The 21,164-nt window shown below is 30.4% G+C and overlaps 4 protein-coding genes across 10 annotated transcripts; 2 read left to right on the top strand and 2 right to left on the bottom strand.

Moving 5' to 3' along the window:
* Nucleotides 1–5,183, top strand: LOC137828630 (protein REVEILLE 6). 6 transcript variants are annotated; one of them, XR_011083926.2, is made up of 9 exons: nucleotides 1–352; nucleotides 1,817–1,874; nucleotides 2,335–2,458; nucleotides 2,535–2,696; nucleotides 2,826–2,924; nucleotides 3,515–3,624; nucleotides 3,711–3,770; nucleotides 4,090–4,261; nucleotides 5,044–5,183. XR_011083926.2 is itself a non-coding variant. In XM_068635281.2 (8 exons), the coding sequence occupies exons 1-8, from the start codon at nucleotides 150–152 to the stop codon at nucleotides 4,110–4,112; spliced, it is 834 nt and encodes a 277-aa protein (XP_068491382.1). In that variant the 5' UTR covers nucleotides 39–149; the 3' UTR covers nucleotides 4,113–4,561. The 6 variants fall into 6 exon arrangements, 3 of the variants coding, with proteins under 3 accessions (XP_068491382.1, XP_090161431.1, XP_068491381.1); XR_016523467.1 differs by having other exon boundaries at nucleotides 37–352; nucleotides 2,532–2,696; nucleotides 4,095–4,261; XR_016523466.1 differs by having other exon boundaries at nucleotides 38–352; nucleotides 2,532–2,696.
* LOC137828631 (uncharacterized) lies at nucleotides 4,810–7,965 on the bottom strand. 2 transcript variants are annotated; one of them, XR_011083928.2, is made up of 5 exons: nucleotides 7,413–7,959; nucleotides 6,900–6,974; nucleotides 6,743–6,795; nucleotides 5,309–6,181; nucleotides 4,810–5,230 (listed from the first exon to the last, which is right to left on the bottom strand). XR_011083928.2 is itself a non-coding variant. In XM_068635282.2 (4 exons), the coding sequence occupies exons 1-4, from the start codon at nucleotides 7,484–7,486 to the stop codon at nucleotides 5,565–5,567; spliced, it is 819 nt and encodes a 272-aa protein (XP_068491383.1). In that variant the 5' UTR covers nucleotides 7,487–7,965; the 3' UTR covers nucleotides 4,810–5,564. The 2 variants fall into 2 exon arrangements, 1 of the variants encoding a protein (XP_068491383.1); XM_068635282.2 differs by having other exon boundaries at nucleotides 4,810–6,181; nucleotides 7,413–7,965.
* A 1,342-nt stretch (nucleotides 7,966–9,307) lies between these two features.
* Nucleotides 9,308–12,571, bottom strand: LOC137829769 (putative polygalacturonase). Its single transcript, XM_068636671.2, has 6 exons — nucleotides 12,501–12,571; nucleotides 12,011–12,322; nucleotides 10,770–10,890; nucleotides 10,419–10,593; nucleotides 10,235–10,305; nucleotides 9,308–10,117 (listed from the first exon to the last, which is right to left on the bottom strand). Exons 1-6 carry the CDS (start codon nucleotides 12,531–12,533, stop codon nucleotides 9,420–9,422), a joined length of 1,410 nt encoding a protein of 469 aa, XP_068492772.2. The 5' UTR covers nucleotides 12,534–12,571; the 3' UTR covers nucleotides 9,308–9,419.
* Nucleotides 12,572–18,131: 5,560 nt separating this feature from the next.
* On the top strand, nucleotides 18,132–20,280 carry LOC137829526 (beta-carotene 3-hydroxylase 1, chloroplastic). The gene is made up of 7 exons (XM_068636345.1): nucleotides 18,132–18,748; nucleotides 18,835–18,894; nucleotides 18,977–19,048; nucleotides 19,171–19,305; nucleotides 19,423–19,548; nucleotides 19,706–19,762; nucleotides 20,107–20,280. The coding sequence occupies exons 1-7, from the start codon at nucleotides 18,185–18,187 to the stop codon at nucleotides 20,176–20,178; spliced, it is 1,086 nt and encodes a 361-aa protein (XP_068492446.1). The 5' UTR covers nucleotides 18,132–18,184; the 3' UTR covers nucleotides 20,179–20,280.
* The last annotated feature ends 884 nt before the right edge of the window (nucleotides 20,281–21,164 follow it).

Raw genomic sequence — 21,164 nt, 5'->3', positions numbered from 1 at the left:
GGTTGCATAGTAGGAAGTGAAAAAACAGAGGACATTGGGAAACTATCTCTTATAAATACTCTGTTGTTCAGTTCTGTTCTAACTAACAGCAGCATCTATCTCTTTCTACACATTACACAAGCTTGAAACTTAGTACAAAGAAGAGGAACATGGTATCTAAAAACTCCAACCCCTCTGAGGCTTCTTACATGGACCCTTCTGCTATGTCGCTCCTCCCTTTTGCGACGGCTGTCACCGCCACCGATGCCCTTGAGAACCCTGCTAAGAAGACTCGCAAACCTTACACTATCACCAAGTCTAGGGAGAGTTGGACCGAACAGGAGCATGACAAGTTCCTAGAAGCTCTGCAGCTGTATGTCAATTTCACGTTTTTTAATCTGTCTTTCACTAGAATGTAGTGTGTGGATTTTGAAGTTCAATTTAGACATGGGTTTTAGTGGTATACCATATACAAGGTTTTAAATTGTTGTTGAAGTTGTTTTCCATATAAGGAGAAATTGATGAAAATGTGGAGGGTATAATTGTGGTCACTGGCACTGCAAAATCCTTAATGTATGTTGTAAACTGTTGTAGTTTTGGGGTATGTGTTTATGAAGAATCATTACAGTTATACCTCAAGGTCTAAGATTTAGGTATTTCCTATTTTTGACTGGTTTAGTGTTAGGACAGGGTATTACTTCTATTACTGTTATTGCTATTTGAAAATGACTTGACTTAAAACAATTTTCAATATGTTGAGTCATGTGTGACACATTGAATTCTATTTGAATGGCTTTGACTATTCTGTATTGCATTGCTAGAGACTCCTTGAAAGAAAGAGAATCAGAAGGGGATTAGGCAGGTTTATTATTCTTTTTGAAGTGTTTTCATCAGAAACTTAGATTGGCACATTGTTTTCTTCACAGTATCAAAGCATCATTTTATACTTAAGTCTTATAAAGTTGTGCACTTTGGAGGAGATGAATTTTGATATGTTAATTGGCAAGGATCTTGTGCACTAGATGGATAATTTTTTTAAAAGTTATAAAACTGATACGCGTTGTTTAATTAAATTAGTAATTATAAAGTACAGAATCAGAAATAAAATTTGAAATAATGAAGCAAATATGCATAATTCCTTCAAAAGGGTTTTGACTTTAAAAAATTCAAAAACTAAGTTAAGAATGATTTATTTACTCTTTAAGGGAGAATACACGAAAATAAATCATTATGCTCCAATTTAATGTATAGGGGGTGGGTATGGCAAGTGATAGAGCAAAGATCAAAGATGAAATATGGAATGTCATCTGCTTAGGAGAGAGAATGGTATAAAAGATGCTTTATACTAAAGTTTCGATTTCACTTAGTTCTACGTTGGATTGGTAAACTCAATTCGGTTTACATTGAAATCCTCTGAATACTAGCAATGACCTGGTAAATATATGATTTATTCATGATATATTGCAGAATGACCAGAGCTCAGGTTACTTGACATTTCTGCATAAATTTACATAACTAAAAAGAAAAGATCGAAGTTAAAGCTTGGGATGTTAAGAAATCCTCTTAAATAGAAAAGAATGAGAAGAAAACAGTGAGCAGTAGGTAGGAAAAGGCAACAGAGCTCTTTCTATCATAATTTTCCCTTTAAATAACCACAGGAAAGGCACCTAAGAGAAGCCATAAACACAATCCAACAACAAATTTAAAGGCAAAGTGACACCTTTGAAAATACTGTTGTTCTTCTCCAACCAAGTACACCTGAAAAGTACCAAGTTGTTTAAATTGTAAATTTTGATAATAACTCATCTCATCTTTGTTCCTTTCGTTCTGTATGCAGATTTGACCGTGACTGGAAAAAGATTGAAGCATTTGTTGGATCAAAGACAGTTATCCAGGTAATTTCAAATGCAACCTGTGTCTGGAAATTTGCAATAGCTGTTTTAGTTAGCCATAAATGTCTTGGATTGAGTAGAGCAGAATGGAGATGCCATGGATTTAAATTTGAGAACACTTATTCATATGAACATTTATATCTTGTCAAGGAACCAACAACCCCAAAACTTTAATTTGATAGATGTAGGTTTGGGAATGGCTTTATTGTCTTAGAATAAGCATTTTTTCTTCTACATCAATTGGCTAACTTGAAAAGAAGAAAAACTTTCAAGTCTTTAATGGAAAGACAAGCCAAATATTCATTGGTTGAGTGTTTGTAGGTTAAATGAATTTAAAGATCATGGGATATATGGAAGTTTTATTAATGTTAAGATTCCTGCCATTTTTTTCAAAAGTTCCAATGTTAAATGGACGCCTCAAATACCCACAAGAAGGACTGAAAAATTACTAGTGATTTTGTAGATACGTAGCCATGCTCAGAAATACTTTCTAAAAGTTCAGAAGAATGGGACAAGTGAACATCTTCCTCCACCCAGACCAAAAAGAAAAGCTGCTCATCCATATCCTCAGAAAGCTTCAAAAAATGGTTGGAATATTCACTACATTTTTCATTTCATTATTTAACACAATTTTATCTGATAATTTTTGGTGGTATCTAGCAGTTCCAGTGCTCTCACAAGTGTCAGGATCCTTTCAATCTTCATCGGCTTTGCTTGAACCAGGATACATAATAAAGCATGATTCTTCGGCAATGCTTAAAACTCCTATTATTAACACTGCCTGGTCAAACAACTCTCGGCAGAAATCCGCCAATTTATTGCATGGTACTGAACGCTGAACTTTCCACACTTCGAATTTAGATTACATTATCATGGAAATAGTTGTGGGTGTTATTTACATAATTTTCAGAAGGTAATAATGATTTATCGAGTTTATCATATCGCGTGTTTTAGGGCACAAGGTGAATAGTTGTTGCAGTAACAGTGAAAGTCCAAGAGCACAGTTGGTTGGTGAATCTAATGGTCAAGGGAATAATATCCATCCATTGAGAGGTAAGGGTTTAATGATTTTATTTTTCATTTTTTATGTTGTCGTCTACAATTATTACATCATATTCAATGTGTGTACGGCAAGGTTATGAAATGTTGTATAATCATAATCTATGTGCATAGAGTATGCTGTGTACTTCAGTGTGTACACTGTTGCTCTGTTTCAGTTTAAATAGCCAAAGAAGAACTTGTGTGGTCCAGAGTAACTTTGGACTCCATTTCCCATCACCTTGGGATATGAATCTTAATTATCATTATCTAAATATTCATTTGAACTGTGCTTTAACAGCCAAAAAAGTTGTAAATTTTAGATTTTATCTCAATTAGTGGTACTCTTCACATGATGCTAAATAATTTATTGATTCTGATATTTACTATACAGTGCCTTCTAATTATTAAGTTTGATACTGACCTGTGTCTTGAACAATTTGTGATTTTAATGTTTAGATGTGGAAACAATAGTGTGTCCTCTTTTTCTTGTTTTGTAAATCATTTAATCCTTTTCTTCCAACAAAGTTTTGCGGTTTCCCAAATGACATAGGCAGTTTTCTTCTTAATATTTATGTTTCATCTTCTTCCTGTTTCTAATGCAGTTCTTCCAGATTTTTCTGAAGTTTACGGCTTCATTGGCAGTGTATTTGATCCAAATGTAACTGGACATCTACAGAAACTAAAACGGATGGACCCTATAGATGTTGAGACGGTAAACACTTGTCAACGTGCTTTCTTTTTGTCAACGATTCTTTCCGATTATTCTTCACGGCTATTGATTTGTAATTTACTTTTTAGGTGCTATTGTTGATGAGAAACCTGACTATCAATTTAGCAAGACCAGAGTTTGAGGACCATGTAAGTATTCGTGGCAACTATCTTTTGAATTACTTTTACTATGAATATATAATGATGACTGCACAGCTTCGCCCTTAAGGCAACATCAAAGTTGAGTATGTTTTCAGATACCATTTCTGAGGATTCTTAGCTTGAAATGATCCCTACATGTATCATCTTTCCAAAACTGTCCATCTCACACCATACTCCTATCCTAATAGGATTGGAATTTTCTTCATAGAAACTTGAATGACTATAGCTGACCTCAAATTGGATGATCAAGCAGAGAACAAAAGATGATAAACTTTATATTTATATGCATGTTGTGTTATTCATGCAGAGAAGGCTGCTCGCATCATATGAGGTGGAACCTGAGTCAGATAAGTATTATAACAATGCAGATCGAAACATGCTTGATTTGCAGTTAAAGAGTGTTACATAGATGTTGGAGGCAAAAAATAACTTTGTTTTTCATCTGATGAAAGCAGTCTAGTGGAATTTTGCACGATGAGGTAAGATGCCTTCGCATAGAGACTGACTCAAGTAAATGCTGTTCATCATCTTAGCTATGAAAGGCTTTTTAAAATTACCTCAATTCAATTCAGTTTTTATATAATAAAAGAAAATGTAGAGATGTATAGGGTACATAGTTTTGTATAGGGTGCACAGATGTGTGCTCTAGATTTAGCCAAAAACTGTAATATTTGAAAAGAGACAATTCCCTATTAAACCCTTTCTAACTGTACAGTATAGACTTTTTTAGCACTGGGGTGTGAACATTTGAAATGAGAAGTCAAATGAGATTTATTCAACTCATATACCTAACATTATTGGATTAGAGAGTTAGGTTTTTAACTTACGCACCAAAACAGTGTCACACAGGGATTTAACTGACTGGAGGAAGTTTGTCTCTCAATGATAAAGGACACCGCTTCCTGGTTGAATTCAGATTTCCTTTTAAGTTGCTGGTCAATTTGGTGAGAGAATCACTAGATATCCAACTGAATATTAAAAATGACCACAGTTTCACTTGTCACACAAAGGAGTACAAAATGCTACATGGTAAAGGCTGAAACAACCAAATTGATAGTCACTAACGAGGAAACACTGTTCAGCAGTTATTCTTACAAACATCGGACTAATTTTTCACAAAGACCACATGAATGGACTCTAGAAAGTTACTGACTTACTGTACTAACTACCTCTATCACATCCGTTGTTTCCTTTTGGATTTCTTTATAGTGTCATGAAATATTTCTAGTTACGAAATTTTAATGTACTATATCTAATTCAGACAGTAACTAGAAGACTCGAATGCTTCACTACAAAAAAATGAATAGTCAGGGTAGAAGATTCAGCCAGTCTAGGCTGTCGTCGAAAATCTGCTACTAGAAACCTTGCACACGAGGAGGCCAGTGATCTGCCCGCAATTTCATTTCAATGCAACTGTCAACTGGCGTTGGATTGATGTTACTATCACCCTGAAAGTCGAACGATGGGTAGAATATTATCAGTAACTATCCCACCATTTAAATTTCGGTTATGAAGCGATTTCTTACCGATACTATGTTTTACAAAATCCCGTAGTTTTTTGGTTCCTGATACGCGAAGTTACCAGTCGGCATTGAATTTAGCTTTTGTGTGCGAGAAACCATCTGGGGTGCAGGTAGGCAGATGCGGTGATACTCCCCTTTTTGATACACTTAATGAGCGATGAAGTTTACCTGGATTCATAAACTGCTGGAACATTGTTTGACTAACTTCATGATCAAACCTTTTCTGGTCGTCATGATAAAGAGGGAAAGGTTGAGAAATTTAGTTGGATGGGAAAGAGTGGGAAAAAAAAGAATGTATGGCTGAATCAATGGAGTTTATTTGAAATCTATTATGGTCCAGTTGATCCTTTCTCTCTGGAGTCAAATGATTGGAGCAAAACTCGACGTGAGATTGCTGTGCATGCGTAGAGTGGGAAAAGCACCCCAATCCAGCTCCGTGTTGCACCGTTGGATCCTCCACATGTGGTGTAGAACTTTCTTCATTGAGTATAAATTCCACTAGCTTTTCAATCATTTCTCGAGGTGAGCTTGGACTCCTTTCAGGGCCACTAGACATAGAACTATCAACCACAGCCAAATTTTCCACATCGGGCAGCAAGAATAGTTCGTCAAATGTAATTAAACTGTCTTCGTCAGGCAAACAAAGTTCACAGCTCGAACTCGATTTTCCATCTATGCTGCCACTGAAAGAATTTAATTTCAACTCCCGTTGAATATGGAAATCAGGGCTGGATGGGTTTTGCTTCATGCTAACTGAAATGCCTCTACAGAACGTAGATGATTCACAGTCATCAGTCATTGAAACGACTTGTTTTCCTTTTTCCACACTAATAGGAGAGATATAAGCTTCCGAGGGATCACACGTTGACATTCTTCCTGGAAAAATGACATAATAACCTTAAATGACAAGTTGACAAAGAAAATGAAGAAACACATGAAAAGAGTTTGACATTTTCTCCATTTTTTCCCATTTGCTATCTCTTGATTTGTACACTCCCAAGATCCAGATATGTCACCGTTCAGCAAGTCATTGCTGTGTCTAGTTGAAGGAAGTGACAGAAAAAAACCATGATATTATGTACCCTTTAACACAATAGAAGTAAAAGGTTGCACGCCTCGATCTATGGGAACTATATCTGCTCTGTTCTTAATATATAAATAAATCTCAAATTACACATTGTAGCAACATGGAGGCCGGTATGGTTCATCACTTTTATGCAATAGACTATTATCATAATAACATCACAAGGAACCTTTAGAGAAAAAATTTGGGGCACACTTTTTTGAAATATGGGATCTGTGCGAAAAGGATGAGTAGTTAAAGATATTTTCTTCAAACAATGCGATAACAATCCATAACAGACATTAATGATAAGAAATTAGCTAGTAAGCAGATTGGAAACTCTAAAGTAGAATTACAAAACCAAAATTACACACCTGGAACACATAAACGTAAAGAAAAAATGTCGGCTTCCTCGTCATCAACCGCACTGTTAAAGAAAGATGCACCTAATAATTAAGAGGTAGTATTCTAAAAACGCAATGGCATAAGAGGTTTTTTTTCTTTAACCATGAAATGGAGGATTGAGCTTACTATGGAAACTTCACTATGATGTCCGCTTGGTCTAAGGAGAGAAGAAATTCTCTTGTATATGAAATTTTTAACCGCCTGCAATACCAAATCAAACAAAAGGATCTTAATCAAATTCGAGACATAACAATGTGTTATTAGTAGCTAAGAAAAAGGTTGCAGAATCACTAAGCCAAAATCTTCATCATTAGATGCATAACTCTGGATCCTCACCAAACTGAAGCCTACGGTCCTAAAAAAATCAAAATCTACAACGATTCTAATAATTATAAAATAGAAAATGTGTAATATGACTCAACAGTTTCTCAGAGAAAGAAGATTCACTGTATAACAAACAACAAAGAAGAAATAAGAATTTTCTAAATAAATAAAACTCACAGAACAAACTTAAATCCAAGCATATTATTTGTACAAGAAATCAAGAAACTATAGTAATCGTTGGAACGAAGAAAATATTAACAACTAATCATTCGGATCAAGAACATGTTGATATAATAATCATTCATCAAAGTTTACTTGATAGGATCTCGGACGTGAACATCCGAAGGAGACGTAGCAGAGAATATTGCAGTTCCACTTTCTTGGCTCATTTTTCCCGCGAGAATAACTCGTCAACGATTATTGACTCAAAAGGTTATAACCTTTCGAATAACCTAGTGTTGTTGAAGTAACAAGACTTGGAGTTGAACAGACTACACAGACCTTTCAAGAACGCTCTTAAACGTGTGAAGAAGAAGCTGCTAAACCTAAAACCGAAGACATTGTTTCTAAGAGTGAATTCAATGGTGTAGTGCTATCTGTAACTTTTTCCGAATAGAAAAATCACAACAAAAATAGCAATGATAACAAGAACAGGAATAGCCGGAACGCTATCAGGTAGAAAAGGAGGTGGCGGAAGAGGCAAAACAAACATTTTCTCAGGAAAACGCGTGACAGAGAGAATGGAAGAGAAAAAGGAAAAACCTTAGTGAAGTTAGTGTTGAAAGTTAAGAGTGTAGTTGAATGAATGCTTAAATTGTGACCAACATCTCCATAAGAAGGAGATTGAAAAAATATATGCAATTCTTTCTCTTCAGATGTACTGGATGCATTTAAGAGTCTTTATTTGTTTCACTGTTTAGTTAGATGCTCTATTTTTATATATATGATATTAACAATAAAATGAACTTAGTATATTTTAATCTTATAAATTAATTATTAGTTTAGAAGTACTCACTTATATACTCTTAGTTATATATTATGAAATATATTTTTAATTGACCTATATACGGTTACTTATATATTATTATTATAAAATTAGTTTATAAGTTACTCACTTATATATTTATATATTTTTAGTTATATATTATTATTCTAGTTAATTTGAGATTGATTGGAATTTAGGTGAGCTTCCAGTGGTCTCCCTCAAGCTTTACTGATTCAGCTACCCGGAACGAGGGGGCTCCTCATGCGATGATACTTCGACGCTTAAGTCAGTAAAAAAATATGAGTTAAGAGTACTTCTTGTGTTGTTTATTAGATGATCCTTTATGTAGACCGAGTTGTAACCTAGTCCTAGAACCCTAGAACCTCTCCAAGTGGTCTAGGATAAGTGTGTAAAAGATAGATCTCCTTGTTGATGTTTCCTCTGATATATATTGGTCATATGCTACCTAATACAGTCTGATTCTGCCTTTATTGAGCCATTAAGGGTGATTAAGTCTAATTAACACAGGATACTTAACATATGAACGTGTTCATATACCATACTTCAGGTCTAGGCCCATCACTTTACATACCCTCAGTCTCTAGCGTAGGCTACTGAGGTTGTCATCATCATGTCCAGTCAAAATTAGGGTAACGATCAACCATTCATTAAATCGGGTCCAAATCTATGATCTAACAATTATAAAATATATTTTTAATTGACCTTATATACTATCACTTATATATTATTATTATTATTATTACTATCACTTATATATTATTATTATGAAATATATTTCTAATTGACCTGATCTTCCACATCAATGAAATCAAGCAGATATTGAAATATCTCTAAACTTCTGGTACCTATGTATCATGCTGATAAAAAAAAACTATGTATCATATTAGAGCAAGATTAGTGAACTAAAATTGGAGGATATTTAACTATGCCCATTTTAGAAATCTTAATGTGTATATTTTTTAAATGACGTGGAAAATTATTCATTTATAAATATTTACCACTAACTATACAATTCTTGGTATTATTTTTTTATATAAATAAATATTTTCTCCTAAAACTTATCTTAGAATCAAGATTGGTCACCATATTATCCCCATTCATCAAGATCTTTTAATAAGTTTATTACAAGTGTTCAAGGGTGACTCTCTGCTACAAATATTCATTGAAACTCTTTTGAATTGTAAGCAACATTGTTGGCATATGGTAGACAAAACAATCCATTACTTTATTTTGATTTCACTTTCTTAAAGCAAGTGCATGGATGCAAACGGGTTGCTACAAAAATAGTAATTAAAATTGAAAATACATTGATGTGATTAGAAGAAGACTTTAGTGTTACAAGACTTCAGCTTAACGGATTCAATGGGCAGAGAGTTAGTTGGAAAAGGACACTGGAGTGGCCCTTTCTCTGGCAACAACTCGCAAGTAGGAGGAGTGACATTGCGTGTGACTCCAGAAACATTAGTGCAATTCCATTGAAGCTTCTTTCGCTGTTCATTCAATTGGATAGAGACATTAGAAATGCAAATATTGGTAAAAGGGTCGTTGGAAATTCCGTCGAGTCTGGCAGAATATTTGACATCTGATGCAGCAACGTCTGCATAATTTATCCCAGTAATTTTGGGTAGTGCTTTGGGATCATAGTGAGGGTCAGGGTGTGATCCATAAGAACCAGTCATCCAAAACACATATTTCATGGTTGTGAGGTTCATTCTTCTCACAAATATGTCCTTCACATATCCACCTCTACCAACTGCTGTTTTGATTCTAACAGCTGATTCAGTGTTGATGGCAATGAGATCTTCAGCTCTAACATCCGAGATTCCTCCAGACATTTCACTGCCTAAAGCAATCAAGGCACTATCAGGGGAGTTACAAGTAATCCTTCTAATCACTATGTGTTCGGATGGCATTGCAACTTTAATCCCATACTCATCCCATCCACTTTTTATCGAAATGCAATCATCACCAGAAACAATCTTGCAATCTTCAATCCTAACATTTCTACATGAATCTGTCAACAAAAACAACAATGTCAGACTAATTAACATCTATCTCAGCTAGATTGTGAATTCAGGTTTCTTCAATTATCTGAGAAATAATTATAGAATAGAAGAACAAAACATGTTACCTGGATCTATCCCATCTGTGTTGGGAGAGCCTCTGGGAGCATTGATGGTAAGCCCTTGCATTATTATGTTACTAAGAACATGCATAAAGCCTTGTCAAATATCAAAACAAGAATGCAGAAAATAACAAAAGAAGAATGCACCAATGTTAAGAAACTTGGAACAAAAAGAGGTTAATAATCTAACCTGCTGTAAATTGGATGGATAAAATAGGATGGGGAGTTCAATAAAGTGAGAGATGATATCTGGATTTGATCAGAGTACATGAGCTCAATCATGTATGGTCTGGTGAGATTCAATTGTTTCTTATGGAACTTCTCCCACCAATAAGCTCCTTGTCCATCAATTTTACCATTATCACCTAAAGACCAAATTTAAACTGGTCAATAAACTTGGCAATATTTTACAATTGTCTTTCTTTTCTATGAACTCAAAATTGTTAATGATTTGATTTGATTTCATACTAATAATATTCAACTGAAAAATAAATAAGGTCTTTTAAGAATGATTTCTGCTAAGATGAAGTCACATAGATACCTGTAATTACAACATCAGTGAGATGGGTTCCAGAAATTAGACTGCTGAACCTTCCAGCAGGAGCATCTCTCCCTCTTCCATAAGAAGGTAATGCAGGAAGATGAGGCCATTCTGATTCATCCTATCAATGTAGTAATGGAAGTGAACTTTAGTTAGATTATAAGAAAAACATGTTTAACAATAAAAAAATTGAAAAAGGAGAATATATATATATATATATATATATATATATGTGTGTGTGTGTGTGTCAATTGCTATTCAACTAGGATTGTCTTGTTATGTGTAGGAAGTAAAATAAATAAATAAATTAGAGGAAGTCATACAGAAAAATAACAAAACAAACAAATAAATGTTAACACGTTCCATTGAAATATTAAAAATAATCAGAGTTTCAACTTTCCGACTTATGTATTTTAATCTAAAAAAAAAAACTGATCTATTTTTATTAAAATATCTTCGTACCGTAGTAAATGCATTAATTATAAAGAGACCAAATGATAGTTGTTTGTGCTTATTGAAAAGTGTTTATTCAGTATAATAAATGTATTTTAGTTTTTAAAAACAACCAATTTCTTATTTATTTTCATAGACAAATTCAATATATTTCTTAAATAAGTGACTATTTTAAAAAATAATTGTTTTAAATTTAAACAAATTAAATCAATAATCTACTTGGAAACAAATTATAAAGCAATACTAGACACAAACAAGACATGTGTTTCTGTAATTTAATTTTATCATATAAAATATGTGTATTTTGTATTTTTTCAATATTATTATAAATTTATATGGTAATAGTGTAATATATGTAAAAAACATAATGAATGTAAAGTAGATAAAAAAATTTGGAAAAAATTAAGAAAAATTTGAATTTAAATTAAAAAAAATTGTAGAGATTAATCAAAAGAAACAAATATAAGAATAAGAGTGTGTGTGTGTATGTAGAGAAAAGAAAGAAATGCTTGAAATAAGTTATTTAAAAAATATTGTAACTGATAATTTTAAAGAAAAAGAAATTATAAACTGATAAGAGAAGTTATTAAATTGATAACTGAAATTGAGAAGAAAAAAGTTATTAAAGTAATTATGAATTATTGATAGATAAAATTGAAAACAAAAACTGTGTTGACCAAGAAACGGGTATGAAAAAGAATCATTTATAGATAAATAAAGAATACGTTTTGCATTATATTTTGAGGTAAAGATAAATTTGATTAGAAAGAAATGGTTAGAAGGTATACCTGAGAAGCAAGAATAATAGCATTTTTGTGAAGAAAAAGAGTGAAATGGCTTGTGAGATTAAAGGGTCCCGTTAGCCATTTTCCGGGTGGCACGATGAGTTGTGCGCCCCCATCAGATGCATGTTGACTCAGATTTCTTATTGCATTTCGAAAGGCTTTGGTGTTGGATTTAACGCCATCACCAACTCCTCCAAAATCTGTCAAAACTGCACTGTGCTTTCTGCAATTAATGGCTTCGTATTCACTTCCCCCATTCACCACCTTCACATTTTCTGATCCCAATATCAGAACTAAGGAGATCACACCAATCACCTGCACACAAAAACATCAACAAACCCCTTCAGAAATTACTAGACTCAAACACTGATATCACACCAGAAAAAAAAAGTATTTCAAAAATACAGCAACCAAAACTTGGCTACCAAAATTATCAAAATAAAAAATGGATGTGTGACTCATGAGAAAAACTATGAATACAAGAAAAACTTACAAAAGAATTCCTATGTCGTGGACACATCTTCATTGTTTGAGATATGGCTTTCCTTGCAGAGAAGAGGCCTATATATGAGGATTGTCATACATGCATTTATGGAACAATAACTTTTAATTTTGAACGCTAAATGCACTCCCCCCTAGAATAATAATAATCTAAAGACTAAACGTTAAATTTAATGAACTTAATTATACTTAGTAAAGTATTAAATATTGTAATTAATAATTATCACATCAAAATTAATATAATTAATCAAAATATTAATATATTGGAGTTTGCTTTCTAATATAGCTTTATTATATTACATCATTCTTAAAAAAAAATTGTAATATTAAGATGGACTTACTAATGTTTGACTTAAATGTGATTCTGCTTTGGTTTGTATTGCGTTTACTGCTACCTACGACTAATGTTTCGTGGATGTTTCGTAATCGATGAAATATTTGTCTTAATAACGGTGGTTTATGGTGGTTATTCATATTTTTCGTAAAAGAAATGCATGTGTTGATAAATTGACTAATTTAGGATTTATTCATAGAGAATCATTTTATTGGTATAATAGGCTTCCATCTAGTCTGATCTTAGAATTCTTTATCAATAGGTATAATCTACCTATGTATTGTTTTTGTTAACATATGAATTTTGGTCTAGTCTCCTCATATTTTTGTATTTTCTTTCTTTTTTCTTTTTTCTTTTTTAAATAATATTTTTTTTATGCGATGGTAAATGATTGTTGTTGCTTGAGGTGTCGACCTGATATGTTAAGTTGCATATGTCTAACATGAATGTTTTTATAAAAAAAAACTAATTTTAGAGACAAAAAATAATTATTTAATATATTTTTAAATTATATATTATTTTATAAACTAAAAAATTATTAATATCTAAAGTAGTTTTTATCATTAATAAAAAATTATAAAATATTGAATTGGAATTTATATCTAGTTAACAAGTTTTTAACAAACCATTACTTTAGATTTTAAAGTTGGTAACTAATTAGATATCAATTTAGAAATTAATTTATAAATTTTTATTAATAATAAAAACTACTTTATATACCAATAATTTTGTAATCTATAAAATAGTATTTAATTTAGTTAATATAATAACTAATTAATTTTTATTTATTTAATGATTTTTTAGTAGTGGAAGTAAAATTTTATTTAAAACTTAAAATCTTAAATCTTATGACATGTCAGCATACTTGACATATATTGCAATTAAGAAATCTTAAAGAATCTGCATTGCAAACCTTTTTATGACTCAAAATGTCCTAATATATTCCATTAGAATATGCTCACATGATATCAAAATTTAAGATCTTGAGTCATAAAAGGAAAATAAAATAATATTTTTGAAAACATATATTTGTATACTAGTAATTAAATGAGTGTTATATGTTGACAACGTACATTATATTATAAATTAATTAATTAATTAATTTCTTTTAAAATTATATTAATTAAATCACAATTGTAAATTGATATATTTCAATATATCGTAGTAATATTTTGTTAACTGAACAAAACATTTATTACAACATGAGTCTTATGAGAACACATCATAGTAAAAGTTGAAAAAAAATCTGGAATATGACGTGGCAAAGTAGATCCCACACAAAGTAAATTAACACCTCATAGAACTATCAGTGCATGGAGATTTATCTTAGAACAATTACAATAAAATAAAATATTAATGAGAGTGTGAGTCTATTAAAAACCTTGCCTTTGAAATAAAAGTTGCAAAACTCCAAGTAAAATAATAATATTATTTAAAAAATTAAAAATAAATAAAAGTTGCAAAAAGATATTAAAAGAAATGTGAGAAAGGCTTTTATAAAACTCAGAATTTAAACTTATGCCCTTACAAAGAAATATCCTAAAACTTAATATTAACATTCTCTCCTTTCAGCTAACAATGGATTTGTTGTATAACTTTTTAAAAAAAATATTTTTAATAAGTGTAAAAGAAATAGTATGAAAAAGTATTATAATACATATATAATAATTATTTAGTATTAATTACTATATTTAAAACATTTAAGATATGTTTAATAATTTAATAAATCAAGTCTTTACCACACATGGTTAACAGCAATTAGATAACTAACATACCACATTTGATGAAACTCCCAATCAATTTACAACGGTTACAAGATAATGTAACTCACAAAAGTGGCAAACTTAGTTGTATTCTATTAATATCATAATGTCCTTTTATTAAAAAAATGAATTAAATAAAAATAAATTTTAGAGATAAAATATAATTAATTATTATATTTACTAAATTACATACTAATTTAGAGATTAAAAAAATTATTAGTATTTAAAATATTTTTTATTACTAATAAAATCTATAAACTAATTTTTAAATTGATATATTTAACAATAGACAATTATTTTAGATATTAATAATTTTGTAATTTATAAAATAATATATAATTTAGTCAATTAATTATCTTTTGTTTCTAAAATTAGTTTATATTTAATAATTTTATTGTAGTGCATAAAGAAAATTAATTTTATTTAATAAAATATTGAGTATTTGTCATTAATTAAGGGCATTTATTCACTACAAGAAAATCATGAAATAAAAACCAGTTTTTTAGATATCAAAACAATTAGTTGTAATAGTAACTAAATTAGAGACCATTTTAGAAACTAAAAAAATGGTTTTTAAATTAGTTTATATTATTATTAAATAGTTTCTAAATTGATATATAATTAGCAATCAATGTTTTAAATACCAATTATTTAGTTTCTAAATTTGGTAGCAAAAACCTTGGTTGCTAATTAGATACCAATTTAGAAACTACTTATCATTAATAAAAACTAATTTAGAAACCAATTTTTTGTTAGTTTCTAAAATGATATCTAATTTATTTACTATTGCAACTAATTATTTTGGTCTCTAAAAATTGGTTTCTATTTCATGATTTTCTTGTAGTAATTACATATCTATTAACGTTATTAATGTCCTATTTAAAAAAAAATATATACATAAGAAATACTTCATTCTATATTAATTCAATAGGTCACATTTTTTAAGAAAATTGTAGCAAAATGTTTAATAAATATCACTACAATCTTCTTTCTTTTATTAAAAGTGATGGTAGTCCTTTAGTAGATTGATTAAGCTTGCTATGATAACTTTTTCTATTTGGATGATATGACGTATAAGAAATTATGCTAGATTTCAATATAAGATTGAAGTCTTTAGGGCTATTTCACTAATGAAATATTTAATTTGTTTAGTGCGAAATTCGTCTAAAGCTTCAATGAAGAATGATATGTTGGATTTCAACGTGATTAAGTTTTTTGGTATTAATACTCATAGTGGTAAAGTTCTTTGTCTTCTTCCTCTAACATGAGAGTTTTCTTCACCAGACTGGTTAAAATTAACATAGATGGGGGTTGCTAGGGGTATCCTAGTTTTGCTACTTGTGGAGGTGTTTTTCGTGGGAGTATGGGGAAGTTTATTGGTGCCTTCTCTCCGTTTCTTGAAGTTCGGACTGCTATGATAGCTTAGTTTTATGGAGTTATACATGTTATGGAGGAAACTCTAAAGATGAGACTTACTATGTCTTAATTACTGTGGGAAAATCATGTTTAGGGTTACTCATATTTTTCGTGAAGGGAATATGTATGCTTATAAGTTAGTTAATTTAATATTTATTCATAGAGAATCATTTCATTGATATAATAAGTTTCCATCTAGTCTGTTCTTAGAATTCTTTATGAATAGGTATAGTCTACCTATGTATCGTTTTTTTTAACATATGAGTTTTAGTCTAGTCCCCACTATTTTTGTATTTTTTTTAATAATATTTTTTTCATGTGATGACAGATGATTGTTGTTACTTGAGGTGTCAGCCTAGTTGAGATGTCAAATTGCATAGTGATGCCTAACATTAAAGTTTTTATATATAAAAAAAAAATATCACTACAAGAAAATCATTAAATAGCAACTAAATCTAGAGTCAAAAAATAACTAGTTACTATATTTATATTGACTAAATTAGATATTATTTTAAAAACTACAAAATTATTGGTATTTAGAATAGTTTATATTATTATTAATAAAAAAATATAAAATAATTTCTAAATTGATATGTAAATTAACTACCAAGGTTTTAGCTACTAATATGTTAGATTCTAAATTAATATCTAAAAAAAACTAATAAAGACTAATTTAGAATATAAAATAGTTACATATCAATTTAAAAATTATTTTATAAATTTTAATTAGTAATAGAAACTATTTTAAATATCAATACTTTTATTTTGTTTGTAAAATAACTTTTAATTTGATCAAGCTAATTAGTTTATATTTTACCATTTTCTTTTGTAGTGTATATTGCTCAGACATATAAAATAGTTTATTTGATTACAAGTTAAAAAATAATGGCCTCATTTAAAAATGAAAACATCAATCAATCTATTTTTTAAAAAAAAAAATCTATATGACGGAATTTTTTTTTATTGAAATAATATATTTATTAAACTTAACTGTTAAAATATAAATTTATTAAATATATAAATTTTAGTCAAAATCTCAGTATACAAATATCTTGTTAAATTAAAAAAAATTAAAACTTATTACACAATTAATATTATATACAGGGAGATATCAAATTATACTAATGTAGGATACATCCAACCGTCAATAATTTTGTAAGGAATTTATTTTTTTACTTATTGTTGGATGATAATTACATATTACTTTAATTCTGTGTTAAATTTTAGACAAAAAAAAGCCATAATAAATACCAATAATTAATATATAATAAAAATAGTTTATATTAATGTAAATTTTAATAATTATACATCACGTAAATTTTTATATATATAATAAATAAAGACGATAATTTTAAAGTTATATAAATTTTTGTGACTAACTACTAAGTGATACAAACTTTTAATTCAATGTCAAGTTTTGAAAATAAGTTATCTAATTAAAGTTTAATAAAAATATTACACTTGAGGTAACTTATACTGATATCATTTCATCTCCTTTTTATTTATTGATATTATTAATATATTTCTAAAATCAAAATAATGAAATTAAAAGTTAAATGGTAAATATTATATTAATAAATACTATAATTATAACAATAAAATGATATTAATACATAATTTAACATTTATCAACTAAAATTCATTTTAAAATATATTTTATGAATTAGTTACATTATATACGTTCTAGAGAGACAATTTTTCAGTTTTATATTAAATTAGACTTTATCAACGTTAACAAGGATAAGAACATTTAAAAATATAATAGTTTTATTAAATAATAGCGTGTAAAAAAGTCTCTATAAATAAAATATACTACTAAATAAAATTAATTAATATTACAGCTTGATACTTCTACTTAATACATATTTAAAATAAAAATATGAGAGTAGAAGTTACACATGACATAAAATATTATACTATTATCTTATCACTTGTATACTTATATGATGAAAGTGTTTCATTGAAATTGACTTAGTTGTATGATGAAATGCTTGGTTGTTGTTATCATTTTAAAACATGGTTTAACATTAATTATGATTTTCAATTACATAGAAAATTTAAAATGAATCATACGCTAAACGCGTAATATAAAAGATACATAAAAATATTGGTTTGAAGAAGTTCCCACAGCTATGGTTGTTCCACGAGGTTATTTGTACTGAAATGAACCTCGTTGTTGTTCTAACCCCAAAATTGTGGTCTATATCAAACCAACCTCGTTCTTTGAACCTTCACTTCACAATCACTAACACCTTTCTCTCTCTCTCTCTCTCTCCCTCCTTACACCACGCAGAGTTCAAAACCTACACACTCTTTCCCTCTTCCTACCAACCTTCCATGGCGGCAGGGCTCTCCACCGCCGCAAACTTAAAGCCCTACAATCTGCTCCAGCCGCCAATTCCTCTCCCTAAACCAAACCAAACCCTTTTCTTCAACCCCTTCAAATCTCTCCATAAAAGCACAATCCTTCGGCTTCGACCGCCCAGAAAAATAAATGGCTTCTCCGTTTGCGTTCTCACGGAGGATCGCAAGCGGAACGTCCAGATCAAAACCAACGAAGAAGAACAAGAAGCGAGTCCTGGAGTTGTGTCTGCAAAAATGGAAGAGAAATCGGCGAAAAGGAAGTCCCAGAGGTTCACTTACCTCGTGGCAGCTGTTATGTCTAGCTTTGGCATCACCTCTATGGCAGTCTTCGCCGTTTACTACAGATTCTCCTGGCAAATGGAGGTAGGTAGAAAGGTGTTCAAGTTATAATCTTGTGGTCTCTGTTTCTGCTAGTTTTTGAATCTGAATATTGGGTTGCGTTGCCGTAGGGTGGGGATTTTCCTTGGTCTGAAATGCTAGGAACATTTTCCCTCTCCGTGGGTGCTGCCGTAAGTCCTACCTCTGTACCAATGTCAGATTGGGTAATTCAATTGAAGACGTTGAAATGAATTGGGCATGTCAAATTTTCAGGTGGCTATGGAATTCTGGGCAAGATGGGCTCATAGAGCACTTTGGCATGCTTCCTTGTGGCACATGCACCAGGTTTACTTGCTTTCTTCAATTATTCTATATGCCTCGATTCAATAAATTAGCAAGAAAATCAAAGTTGGTGTTAATGAAAATTCTTATTGAATCAAACATGAACTGAAATTGTTACCTTGCAGTCGCACCACCGACCAAGGGAGGGACCATTCGAGCTTAACGATGTTTTCGCGATAGTTAACGCTGTCCCTGCGATCGCTCTTCTCTCGTACGGTTTTCTCCACAGGGGTTTGGTCCCTGGCCTCTGTTTCGGTGCAGTAAGTGTATCTCTTTCGTAATCTTGTTTTTTTAACCCCTCATTAACGGTTAATTGAAACTGATAAAATTTGACGGTAATACCCCTAAAAAATGGCATTGTTGTGGTGTTGGAGCAGGGCCTTGGAATAACGGTGTTCGGAATGGCCTACATGTTTGTCCACGACGGATTGGTTCATAAGAGATTCCCTGTGGGGCCCATTGCCAACGTGCCCTACTTCAGAAGAGTTGCTGCTGCTCACCAAGTAATCATTTTTTTATTTTTTATTTTCCATTTTCAGTCTTATTTTTTTTTTTTTTTTTATGAATCAAAATAAAAAGGAAAATGTTATGTGTGTTAGTTATAGAATAGTATCCTAATTGGATCTGATGATTTTGAGTTTCTGTTGTCTGCATTATCAGCTCCACCATACAGATAAATTCAACGGTGTTCCATATGGGCTGTTTTTGGGACCAACGGTGAGCCACGTTCCTGTTATGTTCTCTGTCTTTTATTTATTTATTTAACTACGTTCTTAAACCCCACAAGAAAAAGACTTCTAGATGTTTTTTAACACTATTTTTATTTATTTAAGTGAATCCAATTTTTTATAGATTTTTATGGTTTTGTAAGCAATAAGAGGTTGTTCAAAAACCTTCTCAAACTACAATTAATGAGATGAACATGCTTTAATTCACATCTTAAGCAAGCTTACTTTACTTCTCTTTATATGTTCTGTTTTTTTTAATCTTTCTTTTTTGTTGAGTAACATGCGATATATGTTGCAGTGCTAATAGCCTTTGTGTGATAAAATATGGTACAGGAACTTGAAGAAGTGGGAGGGGTTGAAGAGCTAGAGAAAGAGATAAGTAAGAGAATAAGGTCTGGTTCATGACCATGGCACTCATATTTCATCTAGAGTTGTTTCAAATATTTGAGTGTAGAGAAAGGGAAACAATACAACTAATGAATCAAATTATTCCATTTTTTTCTTTCATACACCTATTCATATTATAGCACAATATATATAACAGAAAAAATAGGTTACAATTTTAATCTATAGATACACAAACAGAACATGTATGATATATGTGCCTTCTTCTTTAATCATAACTTTTCCACAATGAATAAAATTATTTATGCCAATCGATCTGTTCAGTAACCAGTTATGGAGAACACAAAGAATATTATAAATTTAAATGAAGAAGGATATGAATATGAGAATTATCGTTGAAGATCTCACTCAATTAAATATTATAATTAAATATAATATATATAAGTTGGTTTAATTCAGATTTTGTAAAGTTGAATTAAATTAAATATTTTTTAGAATTTGTGTTCGATTTATCATATATAAAATTTCATGCACAAATTGATACTTTCGATAAAAATCTCACATCGATTAAAAATAAAATCAATTTATAGTATATTAGTTTATGTAAACTATAATATTCTGGTTATATTTATTATCTATATATTTAGTAATTTAATTAAAATATTTCTTATATATTTATACCTATTGTTCCATTAATTATTAATTTAATTATCAAAACATATGGTACTGATTATTGAAGTTTAAGAAATAATCTTTTAGTTTATTTTTAAATTTAATCAATTTAGTTAATTATAATATTGATGGTCCAGAGTGATTGATTACCTTTGTTGAGTTTGATTATGAATTATGTTTAAATGGTTTAACGTCATATTTAAATTATTTAAGAGTGATTTGCTAATATTTTATAGTAGTTTTTTAATAACTTCTATTGTAATAAAATGTGAGTACCGAGATCTAAGCATCTCATAATAAAGATATGAATGTTTGATAAAAAATAATAGTTAAGAAAGAAATATAAAAGAAAAAATATATCACTTTTTACTTCA

This window comes from Phaseolus vulgaris, chromosome 7 (genome assembly GCF_051622355.1).
Source record: "Phaseolus vulgaris cultivar YP4 chromosome 7, ASM5162235v1, whole genome shotgun sequence".
Lineage (NCBI taxonomy): Eukaryota > Viridiplantae > Streptophyta > Magnoliopsida > Fabales > Fabaceae > Phaseolus > Phaseolus vulgaris.
This window is presented reverse-complemented; position numbering and strand designations above follow the sequence as displayed.